We start from the raw sequence: 12,990 nt of genomic DNA, 5'->3' as shown, positions 1-12,990 counted from the left end.
CGGGCAGCCCCTGCCTGCCTGTGAAAGCTGCGGCTATGGGGAGCTGTGCCCTCGCCGGAGGGCGCCGCTGACCCGGCGCAGGGTCCTCTCCAGACGCGCCCTCTCGGCTCTGCGCGCGCCCTCCGCCCTGGGCCCCGACGCCGGTACTCTGCGAGCTTCTCCTTTGTTTAATGCGCGCCCCCAGGTCCCCCGAGTGCGCTGCGGCGCGCGGGGCCGGCGGGCGTCACGCGGAGGCTCGGATGCCCAGGAGCACGTCCAGGAGGCCCCCCGCGGAAGCCGCGCGCACGTCCCCGAAGCCGTGCGCCCTTAGCAGGCGCTCCAGCTCCGCCCGCGGGCGCGCCCCGCCCCGCGCCTGCAGCAGCACGTCCAGGGTCCGCAGCCTCGCCGCGCGCTGCTCGGTGTCCAGCGCCGTCTCCACCAGCAGGAGGCCCGCGCCTGCGCGACAGGAGGGTGTGGGCGCCCCGCGGTGCCGCGGGGTCCCCCAGGGGCTGGACAGATCAGGGGCCGGACAGGCGGGAGGAAAAGGCACCGACGGAGCTGGTGGAAGGGACGGGCAGGACTCGGGGAGAGAGATGGGGCAGCGGAGCCCGGGCTCGGCGCGCGAGTGTGAGGGTGCCCCTTCCTCTCCCCTGGGGGCGGCGGGGTCTCACCTGGGGGGCAGCGGCCCGCGACGCGGCTCAGCAGCTGGTGCGCGCGCTCGTCCGGCCAGTGCTGCAGGACCCCGCTGAGGACATACAGGTCGGCCTCGGGGAGGTCGTCTTGGAAGAAGTCCCCTGGTTCGGGGGGAGACGCAGTGGGTGCCTCGGGGCCCTGGGACGGGCGCCCGAGTCTCTGGGAGACCCGGCAGGCTGCTGAGGGCCTACGCGTGCCCCCCAAACAGACTCGAGCCCTAGCTGGGCCCTGGGGTTCACGCTGGGGAGCTGCGTCCCCAGAAGGCCTCAGGCGGGCTCCGCGGCTGTCCAGGGCTGCTGCGTCAGTGCGCCCCTGTGGGTGCAGGGTCCCCCCCGCGCACTGACGCAGAAGCAGGGTCCTCTCCGGACACCCCGCCCTTCCGCCCCCTCCCGCGCCGGCCCCCGCCTTGGTGCGGAGAAGCTCTCGGCGCGCAGCTGCTGTGCCGCCCTCCGGGACGCGCGTACCTGGCACGAAGCGCACGCGCCCGGCCGGGCCCCCGCTGGGCTGAAAGCGCGGGGCCTCTTGCACCACCTCGGGGAGGTCGAGCACCGTCACCTGCAGCCGCGGGTACGCGCGGGCCAGCGCGTGGGCCAGGGCGCCCGTGCCGCCTGCGGAGACAAACGCCGCTGAGCCCGCGTCTCCCCACCTGGCGCCCGCGCCCACCGGCCGGGCCTGGGCGCAGCCCCTCACGGGGGGCCACGCTCCCTGTGCTTTCTGCCGTGGGGAGCAGACGCGATGGCTGGTGCCACGCAGCCACCTTGCGCCCCGAGGAGGGAGGGTGGGCGCAGGGCGCAGGACCTGACGCGCGAGCTGGCGGCTCAGAGGCGCCCGGGGCTCCCACTTGGAGACGCCTGCGCCTCTCTGCACTGTGCCGGGTGAGGACCGGCCCGGGTGCCGCGGGGAGGACCAGGCGGGCGCCTGGGGGGCAGGCGGGACAGGAAAGGCCGGGGTTCCGGGGCCACGCCCGGTGGGGGGCGCGCACCTCCCAGGTCGCAGGCCGAGGTGAAGCGGGACAGGTCGAAGGCCGTGGCCACCTGGGGCGCGGTCAGCTGGGCGAGGCTGTGCATGGCCTGCAGGAAGCGCAGCTGCGTCTCCGGGCTGCGTTGGGAGGGGTCCTGCAAGACACGGGGGTCAGGGGACGCAGGCCCTGCCCAGCACGGGGCGCCAGCAGGGCCGCAGGGGCGGGCGGGGCCTAGGGGCAGGGTGCCCGGATGAGGTGGGTGGGGCGGAAGAGGGGTGGGCGCAGCGCAGGAAGGGGCTGGGCAGAGCGCAGAACGGGATGGGGGGCGCAGGAGAGGGTGGGCAGAGTGCAGGAGAGGGTGGGGGGCGCAGGAGAGGGTGGGGGGCGCAGGAGAGGGTGGGGGGCGCAGGAGAGGGTGGGCAGAACGCAGGAGAGGGTGGGGGGCGCAGGAGAGGGTGGGGGCGCAGGAGAGGGTGGGGGGCGCAAGAGAGGGTGGAGGGCACAGGAGTGGGCGGGGCGCAGGAGGGGGTGGGCGGAGCGCAGGAGAGGGTGGACAGAGCGCAGGAGGGCGTGGGCGGAGCGCAGGAGAGGGTGGACAGAGCGCAGGAGGGCGTGGGCGGGGCGCAGGAGAGGGTGGGGCGCAGGAGAGGGTGGACAGAGCGCAGGAGAGGGTGGGGGCGCAGGTGAGGGTGGACAGAGCGCAGGAGGGCGTGGACAGAGCGCAGGAGGGCGTGGGCGGGGGCGCAGGAGAGGGTGGACAGAGCGCAGGAGGGCGTGGGCGGGGCGCAGGAGAGGGTGGGGCGCAGGAGAGGGTGGACAGAGCGCAGGAGAGGGTGGGGGCGCAGGTGAGGGTAGACAGAGCGCAGGAGAGGGTGGACAGGGCGCAGGAGAGGGTGGACAGAGCGCAGGAGAGGGTGGACAGGGCGCAGGAGAGGGTGGACAGGGCGCAGGAGAGGGTGGACAGAGCGCAGGAGAGGGTGGACAGGGCGCAGGAGAGGGTGGGCAGAGCGCAGGAGGGCGTGGGCGGGGCGCAGGAGAGGGTGGACGGAGCGCAGGAGAGGCTGGACAGGGCGCAGGTGGGGGTGGACGGAGCGCAGGTGAGGGTGGGCGGAGCGCAGGAAGGAGTAGCGGGCGCTGGAGGGGGCAAGGGAGCGCCGGAGAGGGTGGGGGGCGCAGGTGAGGGTGGAGGACGCAGGAGAGGGGTGGATCGCAGGAGGGGCCGGGGGGTCAGGGAGTGACCGGGCCGCAGCTGTCCCCGGAGCTCGGCCGCCAACGCCCACCTGGAACGGGCCGTCCCCCGGGTCCTGGCAGGCGCCCTGGCGCACGGCCGCCTCCAGCTGCGTGAAGAGGGCCCAGTCGTGCGCGTCGCGGTGCAGGACGAGGCTGTGCAGGGAGCGCTCGGCGTCCGACACCAGGTAGAGGCGGGCGGGGGCCGCGTTGCTGTAGCCTGCGGGGACGCGCATCGGTGACCACAGCGTGCCGGGGCCCCCGAAAGGCCGTAGGGTTCGCGCGCGCTGCGACACCCCGCTCCTGCCCCAAGCACGAGAGAAAGAGAGAGCACCGCGCGGGGACGGGGGGCCTGGTCCGATCAGTCGAAGGACACAGACGTGAATGGGGTTCCTCGAGGAGGAAGGGATCCTGCACCGGCCACTACGAGCCCACGACGCGGGCGAGGGTGGGCCGCGTCTAATCAGCGGAAGGTGGTGGCTGTGAACGGGGTTCCTCAGAAAAGGACGTCTGCACAGACCCCCTAAAAGAGCGGCTCTCTGGCAAAGGTGGGCCGCGTCTAACCAGTGGAAGGTCACCGACACGAGCGGGGTTTCTCAGCAAAGGAAGATCTGACCCAGCCTCGAAGAGAGCACCTCGCCGGGGAGGGTGGGCCGCGTCTAACCAGTGGAAGGTCACGGACGTGACCGTGGGTTTCTGGGGAAAGGGAGGAACTCTGACCCAGCCCCTAAGAGACAGCCTTTCTGGTGGGGGTGGGCCGCGTCTAATCAGGTGGAGGTTGTAGCTGTGGAGTGGGTTTCCAGAGAAGGGGTTCTGACCCGCCCACGAGGAGAGCGCCTGGCTGGAGTGGTCGGCCTGGGGTAATCAGGTGAAGGCCGTCCATGGGAATGGGGCTTCTCAGAGCAGCAAGGGATTCTGCACCAGCCACTGAGCACCTTGCTGGTGAGGGTGGGCCTGGTCTCATCAGGTGAAGGTCATAGAAATGAACGGGGTTTCTCCGAAAAGGAAGGGATTCTGACCCAACCCTAAGAGACAGGGTGGGCCGCGCCTAATCAGGTGAAGGCCGTACCTCGGAGCAGGAATTCTACACAGACCCTCTAAAAAAGCGCCTTGCTGGTGGAATCAGGTGAAGGGCGGGCCTGGTCTAGTCAGGTGAAGGTCATACATGTAAATGGGGTCTCTCAGGGTAGGAACTTGGGGCCACGTTCCTGTCTACACAGCTGTCACCTGCGATCTACACTGGCCCACACCCTTCCGTCTCATCTTCTACCGCCCTCTGCGTCTCGTGTGTAAGGACAGACGCCTTCCGAGGACAGAGGGATGGCTCGCGCCTCCCTTGGCGGGGGGCATACCTGCTCTCGGGGGCTGCCATCTGCACCCCTGCCCGGGAACGCCCAGGGCCACTCACCCCTCTCTGTCTTCTCCAGCACCCCCAGGGCCACACAGGCGTCCAGCAGCCGCTGGGTCCCGCCCAAGGAGGCGTCGATTTTGCCGGCGATGGCCCCAGCCTTGAGGGGGGCTTCGTCCCTTAGTAAGTCAAACACCTTCATCCTGCAGGCCGTGAACAGGGCCTGCCAGGGAGAGCAACACCCCAGGGTTATTACATGACCCGGGGAGACCCGCTACTCCCCCAGACTCTGCAGGTGGAAGGACCTCGGGTGGAGCCGTGCCTGTCCTCAGCCCCCGCTGGGTCGGACACTGGCCGACGGGGCACCGCTGTGCAGGCCTGGTGGGACGGGTGGGGGCATGGATGGATACAGCCCACGGGGACAGGCAGGTAGAGAGATGGACACATGAAGGACCAGAGAAGGCAGAATGATGCATGGATGGACAGACAGAGGGGCAGATGGGGCAGGTAAGTCCATGGGTGCATTGGCAGGGAGGTAAGCAGAACGGGAGGGAGGTAAGGACATGGAGGTAGATGGAGAGACAGGTGACATGGACAGGTAGGGAGGGATGGAAGATACACATGGCAGATGATTGGCAGGTGGGTAAGTAGGCAGACGGACAGGTGACAGACCAATGGAGAGCAGGGAGGGAGATACAAGGATATGTAAATGGAAAGATGGTAGGTGGGTACATAGATGGATAGTCAGGATGGAGGATGGATGGATGGTGGATGGAGGATGGTTTATGGAGGATGGATGATGGATGGACGATGGATGATTGATGGATGATGGGTGGATGACGGATGGATGATGGATGGATGTTAGATGGGTGATGGATGGATGATGGATGATGAATGGATGATGATGGATGATGGAGGATGACGGATGATGGTGGATGACAAATGGATGATGATGAGTGATGGATGGATGATGATGGATGATGATGGATGGATGATGGATGGATGATGATGGATGACGGTGGATGGATCATGGACAGAGGATGGATGGATGATGGACAGATGATGGATGGATGATGATGGATGATGATGGATGATGATGGATGATGGATGGTTGATGATGGATGACGGTGGATGGATCATGGACAGAGGATGGATGGATGATGGACAGATGATGGATGGATGATGATGGATGATGATGGATGATGGGTGGATGACGGATGGATGATGGATGGATGTTAGATGGGTGATGGATAGATGATGGATGATGAATGGATGATGATGGATGATGGAGGATGACGGATGATGGTGGATGACAAATGGATGATGATGAGTGATGCATGGATGATGATGATGGATGATGGATGGTTGATGATGGATGACGGTGGATGGATCATGGACAGAGGATGGATGGATGATGGTGGATGATGATGGATGATGGATGGTTGATGATGGATGACGGTGGATGGATCATGGACAGAGGATGGATGGATGATGGTGGATGATGGACTGATATGAGAATCCCCATCCCTGCCTTCAGCACCTTGGAAACAGGATCCCTTCAGGGGTGACGAGTGAGGCCCCGACAGGCCGTGGCCCAGGTCAGGGCCCCGCACCCAGGACCGCGTCCTCACAGGGGACACATGAGGAGACGCAGACACGGAGGAGGAGCCCCGGGCACCCGGAGTTAGATGGGGACTCGGCCCCACCCAGACCCGCCTGGGGCCCTGGAGCTGGGGGCGGCAGGAAGGGGTCCCCTGGAGCCTGGGGTGCGCAGCCCTGGGGTGGGCCCCTGGGCTCAGGCCTGGACAAGCGGGGGCTCCCGGGGTTTGGGGCCAGCTGCCCAGCCGCCGAGTCCCCCCTTCGGGTACCTTGGAGGCCTTGAAGCCGTCGATGAGCTCCAGCAGGTCCTTCGGGTGGACGCCCGGGCTCTCCGGCGCCCCGTTGCAGTCTGCGTCCTGCGCCCCCGCTCCGTCCAGGCCGCCGACCCCCTCGCTGGGCGCAGGGGCAGAGCCGCCGCCCGCGGGGCCGTCGGGCGGGTAGAGCCGGGCCAGCTGCTTGCAGAAGCGGTTGAGCGGGAAGCCCACGACGTTGAGGAAGTCGCCGCGCACGGCCTCCACCAACATGCCGCCCAGCGCCTGGATGCCGTAGCCGCCCGCCTTGTCCCTGCGCGGGAGACCGGGGCGCTGGGCGGGGCCTCACACGCGGCCAGGTGGGGCTCGTGCCGCCGAGGCCCAGCGCGGGGTGACCCCGGGCCCGCCCCACATCCTGCGGTGTCGCCACACGATGACCACCTTGGCCTTCCCGGGGTCCAGAGCAGGGAGGACCTGGGCCTGCACGTCCAGCCTCCCGCCGGGGAGACTCTCCTGGCGGCAGCCTCAGCAGAAATACTGGGCACCCCGGGGGCTGCGGGAGCAGGAAGGGCCCTCCCGGAGCCTGGTGGGTGGGGCGCGTGGCCCCGGGACGGCCAGGGGTGACCACACACCTCCGTCCTCTGCCCCCTGCGGCTGGGACCGGCCACCCCCACTCACATGGGCTCCCCGCTGTCGATGTACTCCCACAGCAGCGCCTCGGACAGCTTGGAGAAGCACACCCGGGTCTCCTCAAAGAAGGAGGACACCTCCGTGTCCAGCTGGCCGTCTGCAAGGGCAGAGCCGCTGAGGTCCCCCCGGCTGCAGGCCAGCAGGCTCCTGCCGCTGCCGCCCACACTGGCCTCAGGCTGGAGAGCCTGCCAGGGTCTCCCAGGGGCAGCGATCGCGCCACAGCGACAGGGACTGGCCAGGACGGTGACCAGGGCAGGGCGGACGTACCTCTGCTGGAGCAGTGGACGATGGCCACGCCCGTGAACACGCTGTGCTCCTTGCCGCTCAGCCTGTGGAGACACAGCCCCCCGCGTGTCCCCTGGTGTCCGGCTGTCCACCCAGAGGGAGACCCCGGCTGGGCGAGGGGTGTGTCCACTCCAGGGGCCGGGGCCGGGGGGGAGGCTCCGGCCCGCTGGCCCTCAGCGCTCACCAGCTCGAGGCCCCCCCCAGCGCCCACCTGGACAGCATCCTGTAAGCGTCCTGCTTGTCCACCGGCTTCTCCAGGATCAGCCCGTCCACCGTCTGAGGGGACACAGGGCACAGAGGGTCATCTCTGGGGGGATGGCCGCGAGACCTGACCTTTACGCTCCACAAATCGCAGGTGGCTCTGCAGCCAGCACCCCACTCCCGTCCCTCACCACCTCAGAAAACCCTGCCAACGTCCATCCGCCCGGCCCAGTGCCAAGTGTCCACTCCCTGTCCCTGTGGACCGGCTGGTTCTGGACATTCCCTATTGAGGACTGGACACCGTGTGTGCTTGGCTCCCTGAACATCGTGTTCTCAAGGTCATTCACGGGGCTGGGAATGTCAGCTCCTCCCTGTTCCTGGCCGAGTAATATTCCCCCGGCGCGTGGATGGGCCCCATCCGTGTGCCCATCATTTTCCCGTGGACTCTTGGGCTATGTGCACTTCGCGGTGAGACTTTCCTGGCGTGAGCTGGCGTGTGCAAGGCTTTCTGGGGACACCTGCCTTCAACACCTTTGGGGGGTGCACCCCAGGCGTAATGCATTGATTCTGCTGGGGCGGCCATTAAGAAAATCCCAGACTGGGACTCACATCCCAGAAGGGTCTCCCCGCCCTGGGCTGAGGTCCGGCCTGGGTGGGGCAGGCGGCTCCTCCTGGATGTGGCCCATCCTCTCCCCTGTCCCCCCAGGGACACCTGTCTGTCCTCACCTGCGCTTCCTAGTGGCCCGTCCTGTGGTCAGGACCCCCACCAGGCCCCCTCACTGTTCCTCGAACTATTTACAGACTTGGCTGTAAGCATCCTCGGGTGCTAGGAAATTTGGGGGACGCAGCTGAGCCCCCGATAGTGGACGCACAGCCGGGCTTGCCGCAGTTAACCTCCACGTCGGAGCAAGCGGATTGAGAGCAAAGGGCCCCAGAGGCTGGATACACCCCGGCGGTGCCACCCGCAGGTCAGGGGGTACAGATGGGCTCCCCAATGTGGCTTGTCTGAGTGCCGCCCCCCACCCGGGGGACCCTGTGTGCAAACAGGGTCGTGTGCAAACTTCGGACGAGGTGTCTGGGGTGGGTGTGCGCCGGTCCATGCACGCTCGGGGGAGGCCCGGACGCCAGGACCCCGCTGCGGCCGCTCCGTGTCCCTCACCAGGGCCGGGACGCGCGAGGCCCTGGACACTCACCACGATGGTGTCGGCGCCGATGACCACGTCCGGGGTCCGCAGGTCTTTCTGCAAGAGACACAGACGCTCGTTCAGGTGGGAGGGCCCTGGAGTCTGCACGTCTTTGTGTCAAGATGGGGGACCCCGAGACATCTGCAGACCCAGAGGGGCCCTGGGGTTCACGCTAACGCCCCTGCAGACGCACCTGAGCCCACCTGCAAGCTGGGCTCGGCCGGAGAAGCACAGCCCCTTGGGGTGCATGTCCACTGGGGCTGGGGGTGACAGGTCAGGACGCAAATCCCCACCCCCAAATCATGCAGTTCAGGCCGGCGACTCTGACCCTCTCTGAGGGACTTGGGGCGTCACATAAATGGACGAGGAAGATGCAGACGCTTCTCTGAAATCTGGGTGCAAAAGTGAACGTCGGGGGCATTTAAAGATCAAACTTGGGGCGTCCCTGGGGGCGCCAGGGGGTAAGTCTGAGCACGATGACGCTATCGGCAGCCTCCGCTGCACGGGTTCCATCCCCGGCCGGCCAGGGAGCTACCCGCGGGGCGCAGCAGACCCCTCCTGACTCCCCGCTGCTCCCCTCAGCCGTGGATTTCAGGGGATGCACCTGTCCTGCTCCCCACTCTGCCTCTGGGGAGTCCTCTCACCCCCCGCACCTCTGGCTGCACCCCAGCTCTTGCGTGCGTCAATAAATAAACCTTACAAAAGGGGCGAGTATGTCTGTCAAACGCCGTGTGCTACAGTGGCGTGACGCCCGGCAGGCCGCTCACGCCGTGTCATGGGCGCGACGTGGCGGGCCTGTCGAGGGCGACGCGTGTAGGGGCGATAAGGACGAAACCATGATGACGTGAGGACGATATACACGCCCGATTCCTCATCCAGCGAGAGCGTCACGATGGCCACACCCGAGCTACCCGGGGAGACGGACGATGGCTCAGCCACGTTCACGCGCCACCACGCGTGAGCACGTCAGTCATGGCCGGGGCTGGCGCGGGGACCCGGACTGACAGCCACGCCGCGTGGGTCTCCGTCGCAGGAGACGGTCACGTCAACCGTCGTAGTCTGACGCGTAGCAGCCGTCACCAGAGTTCCACGCCAGACGTGACGGGACGTGCGATGGTGTGTGGTGGTGTGTGATGGTGTGTGATGGTGTGCGATGGTGTGTGATGACGTGACATGCAGTAACAGCTTGAGAGTCACGTGAACGATAAGGGTCTGTTAAGGGTCACACAGTAATCGCAGGTCAGCTGCGCTAATTTTACAGCATCATGTATGTGTCATGCATGTCTGTTACATAGCAACGTGCAGGACTAGGTCAGCCGCGTTCATGCTCCATCATACATGACAGGGACGTTAATTACGGCGGTTATGTGCTCACGTGTGACAGGCCAGCTACGTTAACTACATACCATGTATCACACTAACATGTCATGCCACACATTAACATACAACACGCGTGTGGTTGCATAACATACACAACACATGCATGATTCCATCACGTGTACATGTGACTGTGTCACAGCCAAAGGGCCGCATTCGTGACCAGGGTCTGTTACGTGGTCACACGCGGCAACAGCTCAGCTCCGTGGATCGTCCATCCTCCGTGATAGTGACACTAGTTATAAGTCGTCACGACGCCACACGCAGTGCCACGCGGGCCACGTCGGTCCCCCTCGGGGCTGAGTGTTCGTCACGCCCGCCTGTTCGCTGGCCACGGGAAAGGTCACCCGCCCACACGCCGCCGCTGTGGCCAGCAAGTCCCTCCCGCAGCCACACGCAGAGACGGCTGGGCGCCCCGTCTTCCCGCGTGAAGCTGTCACGGGGGGACAGTCCGGCCTCGAGGTTACGCGCAGGGACAGACCCTGCCGGGCTGCGTTGCCCAGGTTGTGTCCCTGCGTCCCCCGCGCACCTCTGGCCAGTCCCTGGGCACCGCTGGTCTGTTCCTGCGGACTCCTGGCCAGTCCCTGTGCACCCCTGTCCCGTCCCGTGCACCCCGGCCAGTCCCTGTGCACCCCTGTCCCGTCCCGTGCACCCCTGGCTAGTCCCTGTGCACCCCCGTCCTGTCCCGTGCACCCCTGGCCAGTCCCTGTGCACCCCCGTCCTGTCCCATGCACCCCTGGCCAGTCCCTGTGCACCCCCGTCCTGTCCCGTGCACCCCTGGCCAGTCCCTGTGCACCCCCGTCCTGTCCCATGCACCCCTGGCCAGTCGCTGTGCACCCCTGTCCTGTCCCATGCACCCCTGGCCAGTCCCATGCACCCCTGTCCTGTCCTGTTGCACCCCTGGCCAGTCCCTGTGCACCCCTGTCCTGTCCCTGCGCATCTCCGGCCCAGCCTGTGCACCCCAGGGCAGTCCCCGCACACCCAGGCCCGGTCTTCTGCCTGCGGGGGGCAGCCCAGCTGGGGGCCAGGCTGGGGGCCAGGCTGTGTCCCCCGTCCCCGGGGCGCGGCCCTACCTGGTGCATGCGCGCGGCCACCTCCAGCGCCTTCTGCCGCGCGGTCTCCATGGCGTAGGCGTCGGGGCTGCGGAAGGAGGCCTTGCTGAGCCTTTCCTTGAACCTGGACGGCACCACCTCGAACCTGAGGCCCTGCGAGTGCACAAGAGGGGTCCTGAGGCTCGCGGGGAGACCGGTCCCGGGGAGGCGGAGGGTGGGCCACGGGCGTGGGCTGAGGGGGCGCCCCCACCGGCTGGTGCACCTGCTGGACTGCGCTGTAGGGGGGCTGCGGGCCCCGCTCTGGGTGGGGCTGGGGGCAGAGCGCACAGACCTGGGGGCTGGGGAGTCAGGGGCTGGGGTGGTGGGGCCTGCGCAGAGGGATCTGGGGAGCCAGGGATTAGGGGGACTGGGGGCAGCGCTTGGGGTGGCTGGGGATGGGGGAGGGGTCCAGATATAGGGTAGCTGGGGTCAGGAGGCAGGGATTGTGGGGGCTGAGTGGCCAGGGATTAGGGGGGCTGGGAGTGTGGATTAGGGTGGCTGGGGACTAGGGTGTAGGGACTGGAGGCAGAATTAGGGTGGTTGGGAGCTGGGGGGAGGGGGCCTGGACTGGGGGTGCTGGGGAGCCAGGGATTAGGGGGACTGGGGGCAGGGCTTGGGGTGGCTGGGGATGGGAGGAGGGAGGGCCAGATATTAGGGTAGCTGGGGGCTGGGGGCAGGAGGCAGCAATTGTAGGGGCTGGGTGACCAGGGATTGGGGGGCTGGGGACTAGGGTGCAGGGACTGGAGGCAGGATTAGGGTGGTTGGGAGCTGAGGGGACAGGGCCTGGAACTGGGGGTGCTGGGGACTGGGGCTGTGGGCTGGGGCCTGGAGGCAAGGATTGGGAAGCTGAGAATTAGGGGGCTGGAGACGGGGGGCCTGGAAACTGGGGGGCTGGGGGTGAGGGGGCTGGAGGCAGGGATTGGGAAGCTGAGAATTAGGGGGCTGGAGACGGGGGGCCTGGAGACTGAGGGGCTGGGGGTTAGGGGGCTGGAGGCAGGGATTGGGAAGCTGAGAATTAGGGAGCCAGAGACGGGGGGCCTGGAGATGGGGGACCTGGAGACTGGGGGCTGGGGGCTAGGGGCCTGGAGGCAGGGATTGGGAAGCTGAGAATTAGGGGGCTGGAGACGGGGGGCCTGGAGACTGGGGGGCTGGGGGTTAGGGGCCTGGAGGCAGGGATTGGGAAGCTGAGAATTAGGGGGCTGGAGATGGGGGGCTTGGAGATGGGGCCCTGGAGACTGGGGGCTGGGGGCTAGGGGCCTGGAGGCAAGGACTGAGAAGCTGAGAATTAGGGGGCTGGAGATGGGGGGCCTGGAGATGGGGGGCCTGGAGGTGAGGGGGCTGGACGCGGGTATTGGGGGGCAGGAGACCAGGGCAGGCATGTGGAGGGGGCTGGGGGGCAGCCAGCCAGGCCAGCCGTGCACCTGCGGGACCCACAGAGGGGCCAGCAGGGCGGCATCGATCGGGCCGGGGCCGTGGACACTGGTCAAGGGTCAAAGGGTCCGGGAGCCGGGCTGGGCCCAGGTGGTGACCCGGGGGAAGGCTGTGCCCCGAGGGTCAGAGGTGACCGGCGCGGGCCAGGGCGGGGGCTCCAGAGTCCAGGGGACAGGTGGCCGTGACGCAGGGCCGCCTCGCAGTGGACACTGTCCCCCCATGTCTGGACGCCCACCCGGGGGGGCCCCCCAGACCCCCAGGGCCAGCTGCCTCCACCCTGGTCCTGACACGTGGCCCCGGGGGCAGATCGGGGCACGCAGGGGTCGCTAGGGGCCCCCATGAGCTGGCCGGGGGGCACCCGGGTCCCTGCGCTGCCCACTGACCCCTGCAGGGCCGGGGGCGCTGGGCCCTGTTCGCAGCCCCCAGACCCACGGCCGGTGGGGGGACGCGGTCAGCAGCTGACCCCCGGGCTCCCGCGCCCAGGCACCGGGCCTGGGGGCCCCGAGGCCCGTCTGTCGGCCCGGGGTGACCGGCCCCCCCAAACCCCCCCCCCGCCCCGAGCAGCCGGGGGGCTCACCGCATTGCTGAGGATCTCCCGGCGGCGCGGGGAGGCGCTGGCCAGCACCACGCGCTTGCCCTGCAGCTTGCGGAGCACCGGGCTCAGCACCATGGC

At 67.5% G+C, this 12,990-nt stretch overlaps 1 protein-coding gene across 1 annotated transcript; it reads right to left on the bottom strand.

Annotated features, from left to right (window-relative positions):
- Positions 1-223: 223 nt before the first annotated feature.
- Positions 224-12,990, bottom strand: ASMTL (acetylserotonin O-methyltransferase like). Its single transcript, XM_037511717.1, has 13 exons — positions 12,895-12,990; positions 10,869-11,000; positions 8,428-8,475; positions 7,245-7,309; positions 7,016-7,077; positions 6,737-6,845; positions 6,077-6,371; positions 4,269-4,431; positions 2,914-3,080; positions 1,655-1,787; positions 1,137-1,280; positions 651-773; positions 224-435 (listed from the first exon to the last, which is right to left on the bottom strand). Exons 1-13 carry the CDS (start codon positions 12,985-12,987, stop codon positions 224-226), a joined length of 1,746 nt encoding a protein of 581 aa, XP_037367614.1. The 5' UTR covers positions 12,988-12,990.

This window comes from Talpa occidentalis, unplaced genomic scaffold, assembly GCF_014898055.3.
Source record: "Talpa occidentalis isolate TD23 unplaced genomic scaffold, MPIMG_talOcc4v2.1 talOcc4.15, whole genome shotgun sequence".
In the NCBI taxonomy this organism is placed as follows: Eukaryota; Metazoa; Chordata; class Mammalia; order Eulipotyphla; family Talpidae; genus Talpa; species Talpa occidentalis.
The sequence above is the reverse complement of the archived record's forward strand: the minus strand, read 5'-3'. Positions and strand labels throughout refer to the sequence as shown.